This window comes from Equus quagga, chromosome 2 (genome assembly GCF_021613505.1).
Source record: "Equus quagga isolate Etosha38 chromosome 2, UCLA_HA_Equagga_1.0, whole genome shotgun sequence".
Classification (NCBI taxonomy): domain Eukaryota; kingdom Metazoa; phylum Chordata; class Mammalia; order Perissodactyla; family Equidae; genus Equus; species Equus quagga.
Genome location: NC_060268.1, coordinates 90,763,211 through 90,778,301, shown reverse-complemented (window position 1 = coordinate 90,778,301; position 15,091 = coordinate 90,763,211). Strand labels below are relative to the sequence as shown.

The 15,091-nt window shown below is 52.1% G+C and overlaps 1 protein-coding gene across 6 annotated transcripts in view; it reads left to right on the top strand.

Moving 5' to 3' along the window:
- Positions 1 to 15,091, top strand: part of NTRK3 (neurotrophic receptor tyrosine kinase 3) — a 382,792-nt gene that overhangs the window by 284,917 nt on the left and 82,784 nt on the right. For all 6 annotated transcript variants that reach the window (XM_046654146.1, XM_046654145.1, XM_046654143.1 and 3 more), the window contains one exon: positions 14,894 to 15,024. In XM_046654146.1, the coding sequence (XP_046510102.1) occupies positions 14,894 to 15,024 (131 nt within the window). The remainder of the gene's footprint in view (positions 1 to 14,893; positions 15,025 to 15,091) is intronic.

Below are 15,091 nucleotides of genomic sequence, written 5' to 3'. Positions count from 1 at the left end.
GGAGTGCGCGAACTTAACCACTCGGCCACGGGGCCAGTCCCAAGGCCAACCTCTTAATGACGCCACACAACCTTCCACAAGGAGGGTGCCGACTGCACAAATGGACCCTCTGTGAGAGTGTGGTCATCATGACCATGAAGATCTTGATGGTGATGATGATGAAAGCTGACATTTAATGATGCTTGCCTAATTTACTTTTCTAAGTATTTTATACACACGAACACATCTATACAAAAACACCTCTCTGAGGTGGGTACTATTATTGTTACATCCTATTTTACAGAGAAAGAAACCAAGGACCAGAGAAATTAGGTAATTTTCCCAAGATCACAGAGCAAAATGATTGGTATAGGCTGAGTTTGATCCCAGGCGGTCTGGTCCCATAAGTCACGTTGAGCAGGGTTGGCCAGAGCCGAGCAGGTTGGACAAGGAAGCAATGAAACCCACTTCTCTGCCCTGGCAGTGGGAGATTTCTAGGCACAGCCAGAGAATGAGGTGGGGTGATCAGAGCAAGGCCGGCTTTCCTGGGTGGCTCTCCTCTAAACAACCTCCCCACCCCTGACGAAAAACAGAGTGGCATAGTCTTTAAGTCTGGAGTAAGCTGAAACACCTTATCAGTCATTTATATTGCTATTGTTGATGAATGACGGAATTAGAATATTCTCCATCTGACTTGTGGGAAAGTCATTTTTATCTATATTTTCATATTTATACACGAAGGAATCGGGGCTCAGAGAGAGTAGATAGTTTCCCCCCCATCAGCAGTCTTCCGGGACCCTCAAGACTCAGTTAGATGCCCCTTCCGGGTGCCGCTGGGTCCTCTCCTTAGCCCACAGGGTGCTCATCGCACTGTATTGGCATTGCCCAGTGACTCGTCTGTCTTCTGCTCTAGACCAGTGGGCCCCTGGAGGCCCAGCAGCGTCTCTTGTCCCCAGCCCATAGCCCAGTTCCTGACACTCACTGTAACTTTAATGCCTGTTGGTTGAATATATCACAGATTGAAGGAGTATGTGGCCCCTCAGCAAGTAATGGGGAGAATCTGGCTGGGTGCCCTAGTTTCCATCACTATCGAAATGACCATTTTTGTTGAACTGGCCTCTTTTCTGTCCAGGACCACCACCATGCAGGGGCCTGGGGTGGCTGTCCCTGCCAGCTAGGTTTGGAGCAAAGGTTACTTACAAGCTCTGTTGTGGGTGGACATTTTCCAGCTCTCTCTTAGCCAGGACCCGGACAGAGAGCCACTCACCCGCTAATGTACCATTCAGCCACTCCAAAGGCTCCATATGCCAATGTAACTGCTCCTCCAAGTCATCTCCACCTACTGGGAGCTTATCATGTGCTGCCCGCTGCCCTCTGGCTTCCCTGTTCCCTACTGTGTCCCCAGATCTCCTGACCCTCGTAGGAGACAGCAGATGACAAACAGCCTCCGTAAGCCAAGCAGAGGGCCCTGCTTGAAGGCCAATGGCCTGGAGCAGTCAGAGTTCTCTGTAGCTGTAAGTGGCAGGCAGAGGCTTCTGCAGACAATTCCTGCTTTTGGTGGGCAGGGGCAGTGGGTGCGTTCTTAGAGGAGAAAGGACTTTCGAGTCTGTGCTTGTCTCTGCATCCATAGATGCCAAGGCAAGTGAGCGTTTGTGAGGCAGCCCAGACTGAGCGATCCTGGATAAGAGAGCAGACATGAATCTTACAACTAGTGCTCACTAGACGCCTGCCACTGTGCTAAGAGGTTTACAGACAAATATTATCTCTTTTACTTACAAACATCTGAGGTGAGTCACACTTATCAGAAGAGACATCATCTCAGAGAGGTCAAGTAAGATGCCCAGTATCACACAGCCAGTCAATAGCAGAGCTGGGTGTGTCTAATGCCAGCACCGAGCCTTTAACCACCATGCCATCAGAAGTGCTTCTCCACTCCCTGCCCTTCCCACTCCCACAGGACCAGAAAACAGCACTGGCTCGTGGTTTCTTTTCCCCAACACACTCCTGGGAAATCTATGGCCAAAGATTGCACATGAGAAATGAAAGGACTTATAAAAAAAATCAGACCCTTTGAGATCACCGTGCCTGTCAGGGAACTTATAAATGCACTTTTAGGTGGTTTTATTTATTAATCCGTTTATTTCTAACATCCACTAAATGAAAACAGAACAGACAGCACACCAGGCTTAGAGCATGACATAGCTTTTCACACATGTGAAATCAGTAATCATGGACATGCACAACACACTCCACTTACCAACCCCTGCTCTGATAGAAACTTCTTTTGGGGGGAGGTCTCTTCATTTCAATGAGACATTTATCAAGTGGTTTTGCTCTGTTGCAGATAACATTTTTTTCCCCCATGACTGGTCTTCAATCCAAATATTTAATTCCTTCCTGATTTTATAACCTGGATATCCTAAATCATTCTGCCTGAGTCATGACCTGGAGTAACTGGAGATTCACATATGTGTGACCCAAAATCTCACAGATATGGAAAAGTTAAACAGGATGACATCCACATGTAACTGACACAAGACACATTTGCAGGAGGAGGCCATAGCTGCCTGGTCGTTCAGCTTCTGTACTTTTTGTGCTGAAAATGGGAAAATGGGTAAGTTCCCAGAGACGAGACACAGAGGCAAAGGGCCAGGTTATAGGGTAACAGAGCTGGTGTGGGAAATGGCTTATCTCTCATAGTTCTTTTGGCTGCAATTCCCAGGGCCAGGAGGGGCTGTGCAAAGAGAACTGTGCTCCAAGGCTGGCCTCTCTGACAGCTGGCAGGAGAGACACAGCATCTGAGGCCTGTGGGCCCTGCTTGAGCCGTGCACCCTGGAGGCTCAAGGAGCCCTTCACACCTACCTGGGGAGCCTGTAATGAAGATCTATTTCAGAGACAAAGAAAGCACGCGCGCACACACACACACATACACACTCACAATGAAAAGGTCAGACAGGACCAGAGCAGCTGCAGAAAGCAGTAATGAGCAGGCCAGCGATGAAGGCCAATAACCCACATGGAGAAGGAGCAGGTGGGTGAGGGGGTTAGGAAGAGCTGGTTCTCAGAGAAGGAGTGGAGAAAGGGGTGGTAAGGATCAGGAGAGGGAGGCCGCAGAGGCCTCTTGTGAAGACGGCCACAGCAGACAGACAGTGTGTAGACGTCGCCACATCAAGCAACAATCTCTTTTGAAAAACCAGAGGGGAGGAGTCCCCAAGGCCGGCGGGAGGGGGAATTGGGGTCCACCTGCAGGGGATGGGAGCATGGCTTCTTGGGGGGCTCCTGAGTACGTCTTCTGTGGATTCCTGAGGCTGATGCCCCAGAGGCCCCATCTTGATGTGTTGGGCGCCACCCAAGGATGTCCAGGCTAACAATGAGAGGTGGCCAGTTGTCACCAACACAGGTCTATGATATTCAATGAGGTCTTCTCTCCTCACCTGATTTTCCACTGACAGTCCTGACAGCCACTTGACCCCCCAACTTTTGGGATCTTCCAAAGGATTGGTAAGACAGAAATAACATTGACATCGTTCAAAGCCCAAACTTCTATGTGGCTCCGTTTCTTTGGGCACCAGAACTAGAAACAATGGTCTTCTGATCCAAGGCACCACACAAGAGTTTGCTGATGACTTCAGCCAGTGCCAGAGATAGCAAACTAGAGACTTGGTGAACTTGAATCGACCTCATCTGAGCTGCCAGGCCCACAGAGGGGTTCCAGGGGTCAGATAGGGGCGCCCAGAACTCCACCAGTTGTGGCTTTTTCTCAGGTTTTTGCAGAATTATAAGGTAGGGGGATGTTCAGGAGACAGGCCAGGAAACCACCGACCAGTGCGTTTAACATCTGGTGTGGGGGAACTCTTGGAAGTCAGCTCAGAGGATGTGGTGGGGAAACACCTGGCAGAGCAAGCGGGCTTCGACAGGGGAGGCTCCGATCTGGGATGGCGGAGGCCCTGCGGAACGAATCAGCTGGCCGCACCGAGCTCGGGCTGCCCACGGCAAGGGCCTGATGGCCGAGGACCCACCGGCTCCAGCCTCTGACCTTGAACCCCATCAGATACAGAGCTGAAGAGAGTGAGGACCAGAGCCAGAGGCTTAGAGAGGCTCGCGGGGGGAGGGGGGCGAGGAGGCCTGGCGGACGCCTTAGCTGGGGGAGTGGGAGCTGGAAATGGGAACATCCCTCTTGGAAGGGACCCAGCGGTGGACTCCCTGGGCCCCTCGACAGCCTCCGCAGTCTGTGGAGGCCGGCTTCAGGGGTCTCCCACAGAGTCCGGTCAAGTGGATGTACAAACACTGAGATCAGGCAAAGGGAGACTTGGCCGGGATGAATGGGGGCGGGGGGGGGGGGGGGGGGGCACGCGTTGAACCCACAGCAGAGAGCACTTTGTGCCAACGGAACTGCAAAGGAAGCATGTGCAGCTGAGCTGAGTCGGGAGGAGTAAGGGAGCTGGGGCCTCCCGGGCGGGGAGAGGATGTGCGGACTAGCAGGTGAGCTTTATCACCACCCCTCGGCACAGCTCCGGGAAGACAGGAAGCTACGCTCTGGGTGGGTGACCAGAGCAGCCACAGAGGTGTCTCCTTCCGCCCCCGGGGGCAAAAGCCGTTTCTCGGAGGGCATCAGCATGTCCTAGAAGATCCGAGTTACGTCCCAGTTTAAGCCCTGAGCAAAGAAGGGGAAAGAAGAGTCTTTCTTGAAGAAAGACCCTCAGGGTTAAGGGCCCCACGTGGGGATATCGGTTTGTAAATTCTCGTGGACAGGGTGTCCTGCCTTCCTTTTCCTTCAGAACCACAGCTCCCCTTCTCTCTGGGGCTTCCTGCTTTGGGCAGGGCTGAAATGGAACCTTCCTAAAGAAAGGCCCCTAAGATGGGGTCCCATGGCCTCAGTAGGTTCCCTGTTCCCTTCTTAGGGTACTTTGTGCCTAAGCTAAAGTCTTCATTAAGTTCCTCGCCGGGGAAAGAATGAGAGAGAAAAAACTTCTTCAGGCCAGGAGACAGCAGCATCTTTTTGCAACTAGTGAATGTGGCCTGTGCCCACATTAACCAGAATCCTGGGCCTTAGTGTACCGAACGTATATATAAAAGTCTGATACTAGCCTTTGCTAATGCCATGTGCTTTAGTGAGGTAGTGAGGCTGTCATGAGCTTGTTTTCTCTGAGCTACTCTGGGGTGAGCTGACTTTATGTCGGGGAGCGGCAAAGTAAGCAGAGGTGGTCCAGGACACCTGTTTTCCATTAGGGATGGATATCCTGAGGGGAGAGAAAGGTCTTTTTAAAGAGGATGGGGAGAAGATCTTATGGAGAACATAGGATTAAAGCCAGTCTTGAGACCTGGGTTGATTTCTCCTAGTGGAAGTGGGAGAAGGGTACCCCAGGTAGGGGAATGGTGTGAGTGAGGACGCGTGGATGTGAACTCATGAGCTGGGCTCTGAGGTCAATGAATGACCAGGCTATCCATCTGTTGGACCTATTTAATGTATTTAGGTAAGGAATTCATGAGGAAGAAGCCTGGGGATTAGGGCAGGTTATCAGAGTTCCCAAATATCAGAACTGACACTAAAGACCAGAAACTGAGACTAAAGATTACCCTAAAGACATAGAGACTATAGGATAATGCATATTGGACACCTGCTATGTGCCCCTGCACTGTTCTGAGCACCTAACACCACTTATCTCACTTAAAGATACCACGACTCCATGCGATAGGCACTTTTTAAAAAATCTCCACTTTACTGGTGAGAAAATTGAGGCTCAGAGAGATTAAGCCATCAGGGAGGATCATTGAAGGTTTGAGTAGAGGGCGGGTGGGAGGAAGGAACTGGCTTGTTCGTTTATGAACTTTACAGCCATTAGTTTACTCAAGCCACTTCAAGCGCATCACTATACATGCGTAACTTCATTGACTCCTCATGACAATCCATTGAGATGGACATTTTCCTAATTTCACTCATGAAAACATCAAGGCTTGAGACTCGTTTAGTAGATTGCCAAATGCTGCCTCCTAAGATGTGCTGCTGAATGTGAATTCGTACCCAGTTCTGCCTCACCTCACAACCATGCTCTGCCTCATTCCTCTTGGTCTAATACTGATGTTTATTTCCAAGAAGCCCTCCTTCTTGCCTTCCTCTTTGTGTATTTGTTTTTGTTCATTTGAATATATTGTTGCCTCTGACCATACAAGTCTTATAATGCCCATTCCTCCCCGTCTTGTCTGAAGGGGTTCTGTTTGCTACTGGATCGAAGGTAGCTGGTAGGCATGGAGGCCAGTGGTGTGTTCTGTGAGTGGGTGATTGTGGTCCTTTGCTTCACCCTGTGGTTCTCAGAGGCATTTCTGCTTCCTGACCTCAAGACTTCCTGTGTGAAGCTGCAGCCTCATGACTCTATGGTACCCTGCAGTCTATGTCTTGGCCGGAGCTCCAGAGCTGGAAGGAACAACCTTGAACGCCTTAAGCTCTGTGTTTGCTGGTGAGAAACCATAATGTCACCGAATAGACTTGGCGGACAGAGTTAGATGCCAGGGATGAGAGGCTGAGGCAGCATCCCTCGACAGTGCTGGAGGAGAAGGGCCTCTGGGGAGACTGAGATGCAGAATGCGCTCCTTGTATGGGCATTTTGAGTGGGAGTTTGCCACTGTCAAGTTGGAAAGGAAACACCCAGGCCGGAAGAGGGGGAGGAGGTGGGGAAGTGGGCAAGTTGCTGGAGGGACAGACTCCCAGTCCGAGTCTGAGCTTCATCTTTCAGCACCTAACTTCTCAATTCCAGATGCTTTCCTTGGGGGTTCTTTTGCTCTTTACTCTTGGCTCCGACAGTCAAGGCTTAACGAGAGCCAGAGGGGTCCTCTCACCATGGGAAGGGCCAACAGGACATGGAGACGAAGGAAGTGGGTATGAGAGGGTAGGCTTGGCTAGGGAAGCCAACATCAGGGGCCCTGTGGTGTCAGTAAATGCCTGAGCCCATGCTGGTCCAGGTCTGAGAAGTAGCACCTGGGGGCAGCGACACATCTGAACTTTAGCCTCGCTCTCTGAACCTCTTGTGTCAGGAAACGTGAGCTGGAAATAGCCCCAGAACAGACAGTCCTCCGCTGATCCTCTCTCTTCGCTGCTTCCAGAAACAGCAGGGTGTCTTATTTATTTATTTATCTTGGTGGGAACACAGCGTCTCAGTGTCCATTACCTCTAGCCTCAGGGTGCGCACGTGCCCTGGAGAGGAGACCCGGTGTTCGCTGAGCTTCCGCAGACGCAGACCACAGGGGTACTTTGTTTAGAAGTCTGAGCACCGGAGACTGAGTCTTAGGATGTGGGTCTCGGAAGTGTCCTGGTTCGATGTGATCCTGGTTCCCGGGGCCAGCCTTGGAGACAGCACATAAATAAGGCTGCTCTTTGGAACTTCCTGGATCCTGTCCCGTTCTCACTCATCTTTCCTTTCTTTTTACTACTCCCTCAGCTTTTCTCCTTCCTCCCTCTTTGTAGTGTTCTCCCTGCTACAGTCCCTAGGAGGACGTTGGAGGGGGTTTTAGCTCGTTCATTCATTCATCAAATATTTAGTGAGTACCTGCTCTGTATTGGGCCCAGTCTGCAAACTCAGTAACACATGATGTTGCTCTTTTGACGTGAGCAGCTGCCAGCACCCTTCAGAGCCTCTTTGCAAAGGCATCAAATTCTGAAAATAATAGGATGGGGAAGTCCCAATTCAGTGAGAAGAGCCTTGGGATGGGACACGGGCTGGCCAGCAGAAACATCATCGGGGGCTCAGACAAACAGTCCTGAGTCAGCCTTACTCCAGCAGAATGACAACAGCAGAAGGTGCTGGTGTTCATTCAACTTGGAATGCTTTTCCATGTCCTGGTTACCCTCATCTGGTAGGTAACTGGGGACAAATTTTAAATTCTAGGCCTCCAAGAAAAATTCTGCAGAGTTCTTTTGTGGGCTCTCCAGCCTTTGAAATGTCTTCTCTTGATCCTTGACATGAACCCTGGAGTCCTCTTGTTTTCCTAACCTGTAAATCATCTGGGGATTGCTTTGCAAGAGCAGTTATTGGGAGAGTGTAGCCCTGCTCTGCTCATCTGTCCAGGTGTAGAGCTGGCTGGGTTGGCTGCAGGCCACTGCAAAGGGTCTGTAACTGGCCGGGGGCATGTTTACCTGGTCATGCTCTTATGCAATACCGAAGGGGAAGTTAGTGCCACTTGCGCTGCCATGCACAAGGAAGCGAGACGCAGCCAGCGGGGCCATGGGAAGGGGTGAGGGCAGGTCTGTGATGGCAGGCAGAAATTCCTACCTCCAGCGAAGGCAGGGGTCCTGCCCTCTCAGTGGTCCCCTTCCTCCTCAAAGATTCAGAGCAGGCCCTCCGCCCCACTCCTGCCACTTCAAACACCACAGTTGGAGCTCTGGGAATGTTATTCTTTTCCATTTAAAGACATTCCATTTCATGTGTAATTAAATGTGTGGTATGGAATTAATGTTTTCTTCTGAGCATTTTTGGCAGCCTGAGACCCTAGGGTCTGGCCAGTGCAAAGAAAACACACGCTTCTCACAGATCCTGCCTTCCTCTCCCATTCCCTCTTCCTCCACCTCCTGCCAAGAGATTCCCTCCTCCTTCATGCACACAGTCGCCCTCAGGACTCACCTTGTGACGTGAGAGCCCCTGAGGCTGTCGAGACCCTCTGCTCTTCTGTGGGGCACTGGGGTCTTGGATTTCTGCCTTCTGGTGCCATCCTCATCTCCAGAAAGCGTCCCTGCTGCTCCTGTTGAGCTTAGGTGGTGACAACCAAGGGTGGCAAGAATGAGTTCCACAATGAAATGACTCTCTCTGTCCTTATAAATGTGATTGACTTCCATTGATGGTTCAGAAAGCGGTGTTTTCTTTCTGGAGTGGGAGTTACAGAGGCCAGGGGGCTGTCATGATGGCAGGTGGGACAGACCGCTCATATTAGAATTTAGAGTCTGGTGGCCCACCCCTAACAGCTGGGTGACCTTGGGCAAATTGCTTAATCACCTTGAACTTCAGCTTCCTTGTCTGTAGCACTGGGATAGCGATGCGTGTTTAACAGAGTTGTGAAGCTGAATGAGACAATGGGTGGTGAGCGCCCAGCACAGTGCCTGGCTCAGAGTGAGTGCTTGATCGATGCGGTTATTTATATTATTAACAAGGGCACAAGGAGATAATAGTAAGTTAAAAGAGACAAGCAAGAAGTGAGACAGAATGGATGGGGGCGAGATCAGAGAGGTCTCAGCAAGGAGCCTAGGAACCAACCAGGAACTGGATATTATGATGGGATGGTTATGAGAAGCCATCAGGGGCAGCTAAGAAAGCAACTGGCCAGCCCTCAGGCGTGCTGGGAGGGCCTGCTTCTGAGTCCCTTGGATGACAGCCTCAGGGAAGGACCATCTAGGCGCTGCCCACATGCATGGCCTCCTCGGTCCATAATTAGCTGAAGCACTGGGCGGCTGATGAATTTCTGTGAAGGCATTCTGGTTCTGGCTGAGGGAGCACGCTGGCTTTTGGGGACTGACTTGGCTGCTTGACATACAGCAGTGTCAGGATCACCATTATTTATAACCACCGACCCTGGGAACTCTGTTTTTTCTCTGCTAATCAATGGCAATCTTTCGTAGGTGTCTGTCTCCGCCTTTGAGCTCTTTATTCTATTGTCTGACCAACGTCCTCCCACAAACTATTTTGGACTCTGAAGGAGGAGGAGATTGGGTGTCGCCGGGGCAGGCTCGGACAGGCTGCCGGCGACCCCTTGAATCGGTGCTGGCTCCTCGCTGGGCAACCTCATTCCATTTTATTTCAGGAAAAAGTCACCTGCTCCAAGTTTCTTTCTAAGCCACCGGTTTGTTTGCAGGCAGATTGAGCTCTTACTTAAGATGAAGATCTTGCGGAAAGGAAGGAAACACACTTTTGTTAAATGTCCATTATATCTCAGACATTTCCTATTATCTAAAAATTTTAAATCAGTCTTCTAAACAACCCTGCCAAGTAGATGTCCAGCATTCCCACTCTACAGATAAGGAACGTGGGACCGAGGGATGAAGCGTGTTAGTGGCAGAGTAAGGACTCAGACACAGACCTGCCTCTGTTCCCACCTCCTCAGTCTCTCAGCAACACCATTTTTGGGGGGTTTTATGCTTTTTCTTCATCCCTGGTCAGCAGAGTTGAGCAGTTTCTGCCTGTCACACCTCCATTTTCACAGAACATAGAGGTGAAGCGGACAGTGGTCCCCTGTGTCTCCGGCCATGTCTGTCTATCCAGCGGGTCTGTGCAGGTGACAAAGGTGCTGCAGGAACCCTCTGTTCCTCCCAGGATGAGGCAGCCTGGTGAACAGGGGCAAGATGAGGGGTGACCACAGCCTATCCCCTGACCTCTCAGGGCTCTGAGGTCTTCTGTACAGAGGTGCCTGGTGACCTCTTTAAATTAGGGATTCTGCTCTAGGTCAAGCTTGCTCCAGGCCTGGAAGACTTCCCAGAAGACTTCCCACACAGACATGGAATAGTTGCCTTGGTCCTTGGTACAGAAGGAAATTTGTGGAGCAGTAACTGGAACACACCAGTCCTCGTTCTGTGTTTGTGTCTGATGACCCTGTCGTCCTATGGGAGTGGGGAGCCCTACAGGTGGCCTCCTCTGGCAGATCTCAATTGGCAGCTCTCTTGAAAAGAGGAGGGAGGGAAGAGCTAGGCCAGAGGTGCCAGGAGCCCTTTCCATTTCGCAAAGATCCCTCCGCACGGGATACCAGCCCCTTGCTCTCCCCAGCAGCCCCTTCACTGAGGGAGATTGGGAGGTCTTCCCACGGCCAGGGTTGTGTATCTCCCTCTCTCCCCCTCCTCTGTCAGTGTCCCGGCGGCTGAGCCTTGTGACCCAGACTCCGCTGGGTCAGCCAGCCAGGCAGTAAAATGAGATTGATGCCCGCTCCTCCTAGGAAAATCCATCACGTTTTGGCGTGTGGGTCAGATGGCTTCAACAGAGGCAGCTCTGAGCAGCACTGTGTGAGCTAAAAATAAGCCCAAACAGGGGTCCAAATAGACATGTGGACGTCAGAAATGGAAATGGCTCACTCCAGCCATTCCCCAGGGCCTGAGCAGCGCCCTTCCCTCCCACACCCTCCACCCAGGGCCTCAGGGGTGGTGGGTTCCTACACTTTCCCTTGGGAAGATGCTGTAATAGAGTCCCGGGATAAGCAGAGTAAGAGAAATTGGGCAGGAGCAGAAGAAGGGGAAGATGGAGGGTGAAGCTGCTGTGGACCAGATCATCATGGTGGCCACAAAGTAGGGGAGGACAGAGGACAGGCAGCCTCGTGTCATGGAAAGAATGCGGGATTGGGAATCATCAACAGAAGAGAGTCCTTCCTTGGCCGCACTTTAGCTCTGTGAACTCTAGAAAGACACTCCCTGCCTCCATTTTCTCCTCTATGAAAGGGGTACCCCAATACTTACGTCTCTGGGTTATCATGAGATTCGAATGTTGAGCAAATCGCAGGATTGGGCACGAATTAATCCCCTTTGCCCTACTTCTTCCCACTAAGATTCAGGGAAGGAAGCCGCTCGGATCGTGTTTTGAAGATTAGTCTCGTTGGTACCTGGGGTTGTGCACATGGAAGTGATTTTCCTGGTGGGTTTGGCCCCGATCCAGCCCCCCTCTGCCAAGTCTCCCCGGTTTCCTCGCAGAGCTCCTCACCCCATGGCTGGGAGGAAGCACTCTCCTCGGGGAGGACTTATGGTGGGATGGAGTCTGTTTTTGTTTTCCATCCCTTCTGCTGCTCCTTTTCAGACCTCACCACCCCATCTGTGGACCGAGCTCAGGGATTGGTCTCAAACTGCTTCTCCTTGAAGACAACTAGAGTGAGCCAAGGCTCTTTTATTCTGAGCCACTGGGTGTTTCCACATCTCTGAAAAAGATCCATTTGCAGATTTGGGGAAGACACTGGTCTGTGGGAGGCTTCTGCTTGGCCTTTTTCATGTAGGGAGCAGACCCAGTTTCCAGGAACATGACTACCTGCCCCCTGCCGCGGTCAAGGCTCACAGCTGTCAAAGCTGCCCCCTCCCTCCCACAGCTGGGGCTTCGCAGCTGCCATCAGGCTCTCAACTCCTGGGAGGGAGGGGCGAGAAACCGCCTCCCAGACGCTGCTCCCACTTGGCTTGTCTGACTCCTTCAGGGCCTGGGATTCTTGCTGCCCAGGGAGGGAGAGAAGATGGAGGATTCCAAGACGTGACTGATGCCCAGCAGCTGGAAATGTGTGGCCCCTCATTGAGCCCTCAGTTCTCAGTTTATGCTCGCTGTAGCTGAGCGAGTAGCTCTGGGGAAGCTGGTGAGGTCACCCGGCCCAGGTTGCACTTAGGGACCCAGAGATGGGCCCAGAACATGAGGAGGCAAGAGAGGCATGATCTCCATTGCGTGGACGAGTAGTTGAAGCTCAGAGAGGGGGCATGACTAGCCCGGCCACACAGCTAGGGAAGGGAGGAGCCACTGGAGGTAAGTCCAGGATTGCAGCCTCCTCTGATCTTCAGGTGGCGAGGCATGACTACAATATTGGTGGGCTTGGGACTTGGGGAGGCCAAGCTGCAGAGGTGGACAGCTGTCATCAGCTGGCTAGTTCCTCGCCCACCAATGGCCTCCTGTTCCACTGGTTCTCAAAGTGGGGTGCCAGGCCAGCAGCATCAGCATCACCTGAGAACTTGCTAGAAAGGCAAATTCTCAGGTCCCCATGGGAGAAGGGCCCTCCAGATGATTCTGATAAAGCTCGAGTTTGAAGACCATGTCTATTGCAATGCAAGGGGGAGGCTGGGGTTGGGGTGGGCTCTGGGTCCAAAGGTGGTTTGTCCCCAAGTGGTTTGGCTACTCTGGTGGTGACCTTATGCTCTGGTTTCTAGTCCCATCTTGGCCACTAGTCAAGGACTTCTGATTTGGCCCTTGTTTCCTCTTCTTGCAAAATAATGTCACTAATGGTGAAAACACCAGGACACACTGACATTTTAGAGGACTTGAAGGCTTACAAGCCTTTACAACAAAGTTCACGTCGTGGGTAAGCAGAACTTGTTTTATACCCCCACACCCATTCTGCAGACAAGGAAACTGAGACCTAAGATGTTTTATGGTGTGTGCAAGCCCGTAGTGTGTGGAGGATCCAGGCCTTGAAGCAGGTGCCCCTGACTTCCCGTTCCTTACCAGTCCCTGTGTGTTGAGAGGTGTGGGCCTGGCCTTGTAGAGCTGTGTCACCAGCCCTGTCTCCCCTCCGAGGCTGCGCCAGGACGCTCACCTTGCAGGCACCCGTGCAGTCATTGGCAGGCCCTTGGGAATCATTATGCGGCAATGAGCAGAGGCCTCCTTCGAGAGGTCGTGACCTCCCATTTTCTCTCTGTGGGAGACTCTTTACCCTTCTCCTTCAAGGCTAAACAATACCATTCCTCAGAGGCTGGGCCATGGTGACAGAGGGCGCGAAGGAGGGAACCAATTTTCAATCACCTTGTTGTAAAGAGCAGGGCAAAGCAGCCGCCTGGCACCCTGTGGCCTGAGGAGCAGCCCCCGCACCTGTGAGTGTGTGCATCTGTGTTCCTGGGGAGGAGAGAGGGACAGTCTGCAAGTGCCTCCTCCTACAGATCCTTGCAGCAGGTCATCTGGGACACGGTGGGGATACAAAAGATTCTGATAGGAAAAATAAGAAGAGATTTGTTCAGCCTATTCTGAAAGGAATCCCCAAGCCACCAGAGCACTGTCTGAGGCTTTGCAGCCACACTCCTGTCATAGGGCTCCTCCCTCGTGGGGACAATCTGCCATGGTGCTCTGTCTGCAGCTTTCATTTTTTTGGCAAGGTCATTTGAGACATCCCTCTCTCCTGGCGCTGCGGTGCTGTTCCTCATGTGGATACGGGTATTTAATGAACAATTAATGGGTAGGTCAGCGAGTCGTCTTGGCTCGCTCCTTTCATCACCAGCCCGCTTCATGTACAATTTCTTCGCAGCATTCTTTCCGAATGGGTGGGAGGGCCGAGGTCACGGCTTTGCTTTCTCTTGCAGACAGACCTAATTAGGTTGCTGCATTCGCCAAGGCAGTGGCGCCCCTTCTCTTTGCACAGCCACCGGCTCTGGCGTGGCCTCTGCGCTTTGCTCTCGTGATCTCATTGGTCTTCTCTCTCTCAGAGGCGGGGCATTTGTCAAGTAGAGGCTTCCCCCAAATAATTCTAGCTACCACTTGGTGGTCTCTGTCACGAACCAGACATGGTGCTAGGGCCATTCCAGCGCACATGCTGTAACAAGAGCCAGTGCGTCCCTGTGCGTGTTTAGTTTGCCCCCGGCACTGGGCCAAGCCCTTATGGATTATCTCATCTAATCTTCTCAAGAATTCAGCCAGTAAGGTATTGGTGTTAATCCCATTTTACAGATGAGGAAATTGAGGCTCTGGGGTGAAATAGCTTTCCCAGGCTCAAAGGCTAGCAAGGAGGTGGAGCCAGGATTCTGGAATACCCTGGAGACCGGACTGTGCACATAGACAGCACCTGGGGACTGGTTAGGATTGCAGAGTCTCTGACCCACTGAGTCAGAAGCTGCATTTGAACAAGATCCCCAGGGCATGCCTGTGCACAGTAACTGCTGAGACCGCTATATACTCTCCCCAGCCACGATAGCCAATTACCCCAGAATCCTGTGCGTTCACCACGATCGGCTCTGTTTTCCAGCTGAGGAAGTGGTGGTTTAGAGAGGTTGGGGCTAGTCAAGGGCAGAGCTGAGACTTGATTCTGGGCAGGCCTCTCAACCCACAAGGTGACACCAGTTTCCATGCCCAAGTTGGGGTGCTAGAGTTTGCCTCTCCCTGCTGTGGACTCAGGAGCAGAGCTCCCCGCTCTAGACCCCTGTGCTCTGCTGTCCCCCGTGCCTCTCACGGGGACAAGCACGCAGGACTGACTTGACTGCTCTCCTCTCTGTCCCCTGCTACAGATGTGCAGCACATTAAGAGGAGGGACATCGTGTTGAAGCGAGAACTGGGCGAGGGAGCCTTCGGAAAGGTCTTCCTCGCCGAGTGCTACAACCTCAGCCCGACCAAGGACAAGATGCTCGTGGCCGTGAAGGTAAATCGCGGAGGCATGTGGGCCTCCAGAAGAGGGCTGGCGGGGGCCGGGGAGCGGGAAGGAGCGC